The sequence below is a fragment of the Numenius arquata genome, chromosome 8, assembly GCF_964106895.1.
Source record: "Numenius arquata chromosome 8, bNumArq3.hap1.1, whole genome shotgun sequence".
In the NCBI taxonomy this organism is placed as follows: domain Eukaryota; kingdom Metazoa; phylum Chordata; class Aves; order Charadriiformes; family Scolopacidae; genus Numenius; species Numenius arquata.
Window position 1 is genome coordinate 34,716,027 of NC_133583.1, and position 9,803 is coordinate 34,725,829.

The following is a 9,803-nucleotide window of genomic DNA, read 5'->3' on the forward strand; positions in this document are numbered from 1 at the left end:
AAATCCAAAGCTGCATCTTCAAAACATCATCTTTAAAGAATCTCACTTCTGAAATTGCCCTGAGAATCTAAAACTTGGGTTTGGTGATTAAAGATGAACTCTGCTTTGCAGCCTGGCTTTTAGCTGAATAAATGGCAAAGAAAAGGAAATGATTTGTTGAGAGGACCTTAATGATGGGCTGTCCTTGAGAGTTTCTTATTAGACAGGCGGTATAAAGGGATGCATATTTCATTCAAAATCACAGTTTCCTCTTCCTTAACAATTGACATTTCTCTAACGTGGACACAAACTGGTAGATTAATTGTTAGTTTTTTGCCTAGTACTTGCATATTATTCAACACTGTCATTGGGTAGGCAGAAGTGTAGGCTGTCAACTGTAGGTCTGCTGAATGATGAACCGAGTTCCCTAACCCTTGGGGTTAGCTAGTGAGAGGCAGAGGCAGGCAAGGAGTGGAATTTCCTAAGCTACTCACCTTCCCTTTTCTGACTCAAGAAAGGCTGGCAGTGTGTTTTGGTGATGCACGTCTGTTACCACACGATGCGCAGGAGTTCTCAACAGCAGATCATGTCCTGAAATCTGCCGTTGTTTAGCAAACACCACAGGACTGGCAGAGCATTTTCCTAGCACAGGAATTCCCCAGCCCACAGCAGGGCTCATGGGGTGTATTGCCCAGTGCCAACTCCATTACAGGGACCTGGAGAGAGTAGAGATCCTGTGTGACCTGATGGAGCATCTGGACAGGAAGGGAAGCAGCTGGTGACAGGAAGATCTCATGGACGTAGAAGTTGGAAGTAATCAGGGAGGCTGAGAACGGAGTGCCTAATGCTCAGGGGCCCACCAGCTCTTTATTCACCCCAATTCAGAGGTGTTTTTGGCAGTACTGCATCTGGCCAGAGTCATTAACTCATCAGTGCTCAGGAGGCAGCAGCAAGATGCTTACAGACCCTCTTTCCCACTCAACAACTGGAAGTGATCTGGGCCACCTCAGGGGTTGCCTTTGCTGGCTGGGTAACTGAACTCAGAATCACGTTAGGAAACTGCTTGTCTGCTGCCTTTCCCACTGCTCGTCTTTGTGGCTGTGCAGCAGGTCAGCTTGTCTCAGCTCATTGCAGTTCTCTGCTGCCAAGCCGATGCCACCATGTAACATGACCCAGACTGTGTCACTGAGTGATGACGTGTACTTTTTGTGATTAACGGGGCTCACTAAGAAATGTTGCTGCCTGATCTCCTAAAGAGCCAGGACCTTCTCCTCTGATCATCTGGTCAGGAGTGGCAGCCACTCTGACAAAACACAGATGGGGGGAACTCTGAATGCTGTGCAGAAATTACCTTCTTCTCTTCTTTTCCAGCCAGAGCCTCGGTGCTGAGTTGATGGGCCTGCAGGTGGATTACTGGATTGCAGCTCCACCCATGGACAGAAAAAGAGACCCGGAGAAGAAGGACCCCTCCACTACCAAAAACACACTGAAATGCACTTTCCGGTCCCTCCAGGTCAGCAGGTTACCTGTCAGTGGTGAGATTGCCACCACTCCAACGATGTCCATGACTGTCGTGACAAAAGAGAAGAACAAGAAAGGTAAGATGGACACATTTAGTGTTGCCAAAGGCCAAGAATGCAATGCTGCTCTCCCTGTTCTGCCACTTCAGGGCTGCCTGACTTGTCAGTCCTGCCTTACAGCACCTTAGTCATATTTTTATCCCCCAAATCCAAGTCTGTCTGTAGATGAGAAGTCACTGCATAAGGTGATAGAGTTTGAAAGGGTGGTTCTTCTTTGTGCTGTAAGAAGGGGATGTGTTCACACTTACAGCTGAGATGGTATAGCCAAAAAGAACAAAGGTGGGGACAAAGCAAGGACATTTGTGGGTGGCTTTCCAGAAAGCCAAGAGGTATGTTGCTCTGGACAGCTTCCCTTGTGAGCCTGCTGGTGTGGGGTGTTGGATTAGGTAAGAGGCAGCTTGTGCCCCGACCACCAGAGTCAGGGCAGACCCTGCAGCCCATACAGATCCATGCTCTGGTCTCTCTTCTGCCACATGACAGAGACAGGACATGTGTGCATCCCATCATGTTGCAGCATATGGCAGCAGTCTCAGCAGACGTTTTGCTGGATTCGATGCGGTGTCCTCACATTAAAATACCGCTGTCACAGCTGGACAAACGCACCAGCCGGATCTGCCAAGCCATTGCTAGGTATTCATGTACATACAAGAGGTGGTGTCACTCAGAGCAGGGCTGCAGCAATGTAAGCTCTTCTACAGGAGCTCTTATGTTCTTGCACAGAGTGCTTTGTGGGACAAAGGGAGGCAGAAGAGAAATGCTCTCAGTGCAAAGCCTGATGTTAACAATTTTCTTGTTTAATCTTCTGTTCTTAAAATCGTGGCTTTGAGTTTATTTTCTCCAAACAAACCAAAAAAAAGGTGTTTTAAATATTGTCAGTAATTCTATATTTGCTCCTTGGTAACATGAAACATTCGAAACCAAGAACAGCTCTGCGGAGAAGTGTTTTCAAGGAAGCAGCAAGGCAGTTCTGCACTTACATTCAACTGCCAGTAGCTGTCCTTCACAACATCTTCCCATCCATGGGCCTGGGAGTCATTGTGGTGCAAACAGGAGTTTGAGGGGCTCTGAGAGAAGGCCAGCAGAGCCTTCTGGACCTGTGGCTGCAGGACATGGGTGGATAACTCTGCAACCAGGTCACTACTGGGCCAGCATAGCTGTGGCACTGCTGGCACCAGAGCTCTCAGCCCTGACCACACCCTTTTTAAGTGGCATGTCTGTGGGAGAAGCAACCCTGAGATGCTCAAAATATTCCTCACTGGAGCTGGCCCATCCTGGAGCAGTGGTGTTCAACACCACCAGCTTCTGTGTAGCCAATGTGTACATCTTTGCTCATTTATTTGGAAAGTTCTCAGGCAACTGGACCCTTTTTAGCTCTCCTAATGCCTTCCCTCTCCACCAGTTGCCCGTAGTTTGTAGTCCTTCCCGCTCTCCAGGTGTCTGTGCAGCGCAGCTCATGTCGGGCTGCTGTTAGTGTGCAGCAAACCTGCCGGCAACCGCATGGGATTCTGGAGTGCAGTGCTGCCCGGCAGCCCTGTGCAATATGTGGGACTCCCCCTAGGTGGTGCGGCTGCCTGGCAGATCCCCGACAGCCCAGCACAGGGCCCAGGCTGGGGACCGCCACAGATGCAGCTGTTTTCCCTGGTGTCCCAACAGAGCAGCCAGAGTTGCTCTGAAGGTGTCCTTTGGGGCCTGGGTTATGAGCTGGGAATGCTTCACGTAGAGATGCTTAGGGCTAGGACATGTGTGTTAGGTGATGGTGCTGAGCACTGACACGGTCAAACTCCTGTCAAACAAGAATGATTTTAGGAGTGAAAATGAGAGTTAGAATTTTCAGACATGAATGTTTAAATTCAAAAACCCAAACAAGTCTTGGTGCAGCTCCTGTGAGTGGCAGAGATTCACAGTGTGCTGGTTTGATTCTCTTCCAGTGATGTTTTTGCCCAAGAAAACAAAAGACAAGGAGGTTGAGTCAAAGAGCCAGTGTATTGAAGGCATCAGCAGGTTGATTTGCACAGCGAAACATCAGCAGAACATGCTGCGTGGTAAGTGCAGCGCTTGCATCCCCTCGGGCTCTGGGGCGAGGCTCAGCTGCTAACATTGTCCTCCAGGCAAAGGGTTGATCCTGCCCCATGCCCTGGAGCCAACGTAATGGGGGTGTTCTTGGGGAACGGCCTTGGATGTGTCCACCACGTGGGAATAATGTTTTAATAGGTGTGGGATGTGGGAAAATCCTCCCTTACCTAGGAACTCCTCTAAATCAGTGCACTGAATGAGGACAAGGTTTGCACCAGCGTCCATTCCCCTCCCTCTCATCCTCTGTTTCCCTTGCACATCTGGAAAGTGATGGTGGAGAGTGGCGAGAGGATGGCTGCTCCTCCAGGCAGGACTCTGGCACAAAGGCCTGCCACAGCAGGAGCTGTACATGCATCCCGCAGGCAGACCTAAAGTGGCTGTCAGTGGAGCTGCACATCCAGTATCAAAAATATCCCTGTAGCCTGTTCAGTTGATAAGCCCCACCGCTATTAACAGCAGGGGGATCTGCTTAGGTCACCTCCTTAATCCTGGCCCAGTCCCAGTGAGACTGGTGAGTGTGAGGGGTGATCACGGAATGTGTGTCACGTCTTTAGGAGACGCAGATTTCCTGGTTAAGAGTGCCAGTGAGGAGAGACTGATGTCCATCTCTTTAAGAGTTCATTTGCCCAAAAAAGAAAACGAAGTGTGTTTAGGAAATTCGAGAAATCGGATCAGGTGATGCTGCAATCAGCAGCCTGGGGAGTTCCAGTGTCAGTGAGCGATACTGGAACAACAATCTGAGCTGTTCTCCCTAAACTTGGTCTGCTCTTGAGCCTTTCTCTCCAGTTCGTGCAGCTGTTTTATAGTGACAGCGGCGGGGTGGCCAGGCAGAGCAGCACCAGGCCTCCCTCTGCCGACTGCAGGGAGGTTTCTAGCAAAGCTGTTCCAGCCTGGCCACTTCCACTCGGTATTTTCTAACTCTCCTCTCTTTTTACCCTCCCCTGCAGTCCTAATCGACGGAGTGGAGTGGAATGACGTCAAATTCTTTCAGCTGGCAGCACAGTGGTCCTCTCATGTCAAGCACTTTCCCATCTGCATATTTGGACACTCCAAATCTAACTTCTAGCTGTGCTCGGCGGAGGGACCTTCTGTCCGTCCCGGGGACTGCACACCAGGAGCCAGGAATGCGTGCCAACTCTGACTCGCGTCGCTCTGCCCTCTCCTGCAGAATTAATTACAGATGTGCTTGGATTACTCTTGAATTACATTTTTCTATTAACTCTTTAAGTTTACTACAAGGGAAGGAAACCCCTTTAAACAAAGGCAAAAAAAAACCCCAGTCTTAAATATAGATGTGCTGACAACATGAAGTCGTGGGGGAGTTGGCAGGAGCAGGCAACCTGCCCAAGAACACCTACCACTTACAAGCAGATAGCTGAATAACTGCACTGCTTATTAACCTGAAACCTCATTGGTGTGAGTGCGCTGGGGGAGCCGTGGATCAGCTCGAATGGATTTTGCAGAAGATCATGCGTGTTCCGGTGCGTTTGTCCCCCTCTCTCTGCATTTCTAGGAAAAAAAAGATGGCCAGTCTTTCTTCCTGCTGCCAAAGGACGAGAGATCAGCGAGTCTGGAGGGAGTTCAACTGCCCAGTTCGAAAAACAAGCCACTTGTATAGCTAGGGAGGTCTGGAGAGCAGATTCCCCTTCGGAGTGTGGAGTCTGCCCACAGGGACGGGCAGGTGTTTGTGCTGAAGTGATTCCTGAGGAGGGTTGGGCAGGAACAGGAATTAGGGAAACACTAGGTGTAAAGAAACTCCAGTGTCCCAGGTCTGTGACGATGACCAAACCAAGCCAGTCACAATGTCCCTGCAGCTGGCTGTGCTGCTGCGGGACACCACATCAGTGGGGTCGCTGCTATTTACATACTCACACCGATTATTTACCTGTCAATAAAACCTCGCCCAGCCTCTAAAGGGAAAGGATTTTTTTTAATAGCTGCAGATTTTTTTTAATGCTTTCTAAAAAAAAAAAAGATAAAAACAAAAAATAAGAGGGAAAAAAAAATTAAATTGCCAAAAAAACAAACCCAGGAAGATGAGCCGTTGTCTGTGAAGTGATACATCACTGTAGTGGCTGGACTGGGAGCCAGCCAGGCGCTCTGCATGTCCAGCTGCCTTCCCGTCCATCTGTCAAACCGCACACATGAGGTGGCGTGGGCTGCTTTATCTGCTGCCTTTGTCCTGCCCTGACCGCCCTGTGCTCCCCAGAGCCTGCTGCTGTCACCCTCCTGCACCTTCCCCAGGCTGGGTGCAGACCACCTGGCTCCGGGGCCACTGCAGGGGGGCGTTTTTGCCATGCCCTTAAACCACCTAGGACCTCTCCTGTAGGGACCCAGAGACTGTAACAAAAAGGGTGCTGGGGGTAGGCAGCCTCCCGCAGGCTGCTTTGTCCTTACCTTCTGCTTCCTGAGTATTCCTTCCCACAGGCATTTCTCTGTGGATTGCATCCCTTGTCCAGCAGGATATGCTTTTACCCTGGCACAGCATTGCCTGCGGGTTGAGGATTTGCTAGGGAGTTCAGTCCCAAGGTGCAGTGGAAGCTGTGGCTGGGACGTGAGCGAGGATGAAGCCAGCCAGGTTCTCTCTCCCCTTTGGTCAGCAAGGTGACCTGGGAGATGGAGAAGTGAGATTTTTAGGTGTCTCACTCTGTTGGCTTGGCTCCGGTTGCACTCGTGTTCACTTTGTACACCTCGCTGCTGCCAGGGACACTTGGGGTGCCAAGACAAGGGGATGCTTTCACAAGGAGGCAGTGTGACAAACCCCAGGCAGTGGCTCCAGGTGCTGCAGATGTGGCCTCTTGCTCTCCAGGCTTCCCAGGACATGCCTGGGAGGGACTCGGAGCAGGTGGCAGATGGGGTTTGGGGAGCAGAGCGTGGTTGCTGTGTGGAAGAGCAGAAATCTCTGGCATTTCAGGGTAAGGGACTGAAGTTTTTGATGGGGTCCTTTTGGATCCCACCCTTGTGGGCAGTCCAGGCTGTGTGAGCATTTCCAGAAGGCACTTTCTGAGGGCAGTGATGCTTTTGAACCTTTACCAGCATCTACAGGTCAATACTTCTTTTTTTTTTTTTTTTTTTTTTTTTTGTCTGATCCCTTCCCTTGGGTTTTTAAAGGCTTGGGGAACGTGCTTTGCCCTGCTTGCTGGGTCGTGTTCTGGGCAGGAACCTCCTGGTTTGTTTTGGGCAGGGCAGTGGTGGTGTGTTCTGTTAGGCCTTTTCCTGCTGATGGGGAGCGTGGGGTTATTAGGCGAGAGCATGGTCCCTGCTGGTGCCTGTTGCAGCTCACAGCAAGGGCTGCTTCACCAACACTTCATTTCACGGAACCCTCTCCCAGCACAAGTGCAACCTACTTGGCTAGGGACTGGGTATTCCCTTCAAACCATGCAGGGGAGGAGGACGTGGTCCCATGCCTGGTGGCACACTGCTGGGCAGGCCATATTGTCTGGTTGCAATACTCTGTTTCTTCCCGCAGTCCCGCGGGCAGGTCTGCCTGCCGTCTGCTAGCTCTTGGCTATGGCAGAAGCTCGTCTCTGGTTTGAGTGTCGTGGTGTCCATCGGTTCATGTGTTTTCGGTTGACCTGAGCTGATGCTCTGGGACTGTATAGCGTTGCCTAGCAGCAGTAGCGTGGGAGATGGTGTATAAGCACATCACTTCTTTTTCTTCATTGAGGCTGTTACATCAAAAAAAAAAAAAAAAAAAAAGGCTTTTTAAAGGAAATTAGTCAGTGTGTGATTTCTTCCTCGAGTCTCACACTGGTGTGACAAGAGTGATTGGGCTGGGTTCCAGCATCAGGAGCTGCACGCAGCCTGGGCAGCTCTTGGTGCCGGAGCGTGTCGGTGCTGCAGAGATGGGGTGGACTGACCGACTGCAATAACTTTGTTTACTGGAGGGGATGAGGGGGGAACCATCACTGTGCTCCTCTTTGTATTTCAACCTACTGTAAAGAAACAAATGGTAGCTAGGACAGGATTTCCAGGGTCCTGCCTATCAAATGTGTGTTGCCCTGCTCTACTCTGTGTGTGTGTGTGTGTGTACGTGTGAGAGAGAAACACTTCTGCTCGTGGCATTTCATGTTGGTTTGTGTTTGGTTCTAACTTTATACAAGTGAATTCACCGGGGAAACTCTCTGTACGCCTGAGACCTGAGGGCTTGTGTCTCCGCAGGGTGGCTCCTCTGTGGAAAGCTGCCATTGCTCTGAGATGCCTCTCCTGTGCAAGGAAACATCCCGGCTTCTCAGCCTTGTCCTCCCAGACTCCGTCAGCGGCAGGCTGGGCCTGCTCATGGGCAACTGTGCACCCAGGGGGTGGCTGTGGTGTTTCCATGCCTTGGGGGCAAGGGCTGACATGCACGGTTGGTGGTGCTGCTCTGATCAGGGTGTTGTGCCTCTTCGTTTCTCTTGTATCGTGTGGAGCCACTTTGTGCAGCTGTTTCTATCCTTGACTGGAGGACAAGCAGGTTTCTGTCTCTAAGGGAAACGAGTGTCAAAGCATGCACATGGCTCAGGCCATTTTGGGAAGGGGTTTTGCACCTGGTAACACGTATGAGTGACCAGTGTTGTGTCTCCCATTCTCCCAGTTTCCCCACCAGTTTCCCAGGGGACCCTCCCACAAGCAAGCCCCTCCAGCCAGAGGGATCCCTGCCGTGGGGCCAGGGAGAGCTGTCAGCACAGTGATAGGTCCATGCCTGCAGAGCTGTGCCAGCTTGGTGGTGTTAGGTGGTTGCGTGCAAATTGGTGAATACAAAAGGATGGCTTAGAGCAGAGACAGCACTCCTCCATCTTCAGCTTTTTTTGAGGATTTTGGTGAAGAAGGTGCAACTCAAAAGAAGAAACACAGTGGCATTATCTCGCCTGCCTGCATTAGATGGGGCTTGCTTTGGAGCCATGTGGTCTGATGGCAAAGGCAGGGGCTGGAGCGGGCAGCATCTGAGCTGATCTCTGGCCAGGAGGTGCTTTGAAGTTGGTGTCCCCTGGTTTCCTTGACCCTTTGTGTCCCACGGCTTGCCCCTGCTCCCTGCAGACCTGCTCCTCTGCTCCCCTGGCTGTGGCTTCTCAACGCTGCCAGTTTGGTTTCCAGCTGCTCTTGGGCGAAGTGCCCCCGCCTCGCTCAGAGGTGAGGACTCGGGAAAGGGCTCGCTGCTGCGCTGGGCTGTGCTCTGCTGACCTAGTTTAACAGCGCTGGCGAGCGGATGAAAGATGGACGGTTTCTGTGGCGTCGTGTTGCACCTTGAGTGCCTCCTGGTCCTCCGGGTTGAGTTTCCCAGAGACAAAGGCTCGGCCTCAGCTCTGCCAGTGTTCGATCAGCTGCCAGCTCTCTCCTGCGGCGCCGGTGACTTCGCGGGCATCTTGGGCGGCTGTTTTAGCTCAGCGCTGCAGTTTCCATCCAGGTCAATTGTTCCCGGTTACATCTCGGCGATAACTGCAGTGTGCTCCTTAATTACGCATGAGTTTGGGGAGAGCCACTGTCTCTTTGGCTGTGTTTTGCTGCTTTAATTAGCACGCGCTTGTGGCGTTATCCTGCGGAGAGGGCAGTGGTAGGTGGCTGGGAGGTTTCTGGGGATGGTGATCTGCCTGTTTGCTTTCCATCATCAAACTCGGCTGAGAACCATGCTGCCCCGTGCTTAACCTGCCATTGCAGCAAAGGCCTCATTGTGCTTCTCACCAGCAGTGTGTGCTGGAGGGAGCACTGGAGAGCCGGGGTGGGAGGGTATTGCACCCAGCACCTCCAAGCTTAAGAAGAAAATCCTGTTGAGAGGCAGCAGAGCCGGTGGCCTTCTCCTGCTGCTTGGTGCGCCGAGGGATCGGGAAGGCTGGGATTAGGGCAGTCCTGCCATGCAGTGGTAAAGGGCTGGGGGACCCTGGAGCTTTCTTGAAGCTAGGTTGGATGCAGTACCTCTGCCCCCTTCATTCAGGGGATCTCGGTGGATAGCTGTGTGATGGCATTTTAGTGTGACACTCCCTCCAGGCTTATTTGGCAGGGAGAAGGCCAGAAATAAGCAGCAGCATCTCCTGGAGGTTTCCTGATGCCTCTTCAACAGGATTTCTCATGGGACATGCTCCTGGCAGGGCTGGCTCCTGCAGGGTTGCTTGGCTGCTTTGGGACAGACTAGGGGAGGACAGGGACATGCCAACTTGGAAAGCAGCAGGCCACTGGTTTCCTTAAGGAAGAGCACCA

General features: G+C 51.7%; 1 protein-coding gene across 3 annotated transcripts in view; it reads left to right on the forward strand.

Annotated features, from left to right (window-relative positions):
- The window catches only part of PACS2 (phosphofurin acidic cluster sorting protein 2), a 78,638-nt gene extending 73,044 nt beyond the window's left edge, over positions 1–5,594 (forward strand). For all 3 annotated transcript variants that reach the window (XM_074151235.1, XM_074151236.1, XM_074151234.1), the window contains 3 exons: positions 1,351–1,577; positions 3,488–3,601; positions 4,580–5,594. In XM_074151235.1, coding sequence (XP_074007336.1) covers positions 1,351–1,577; positions 3,488–3,601; positions 4,580–4,698 — 460 coding nt within the window. In that variant the 3' untranslated portion in view covers positions 4,699–5,594. The remainder of the gene's footprint in view (positions 1–1,350; positions 1,578–3,487; positions 3,602–4,579) is intronic.
- The last annotated feature ends 4,209 nt before the right edge of the window (positions 5,595–9,803 follow it).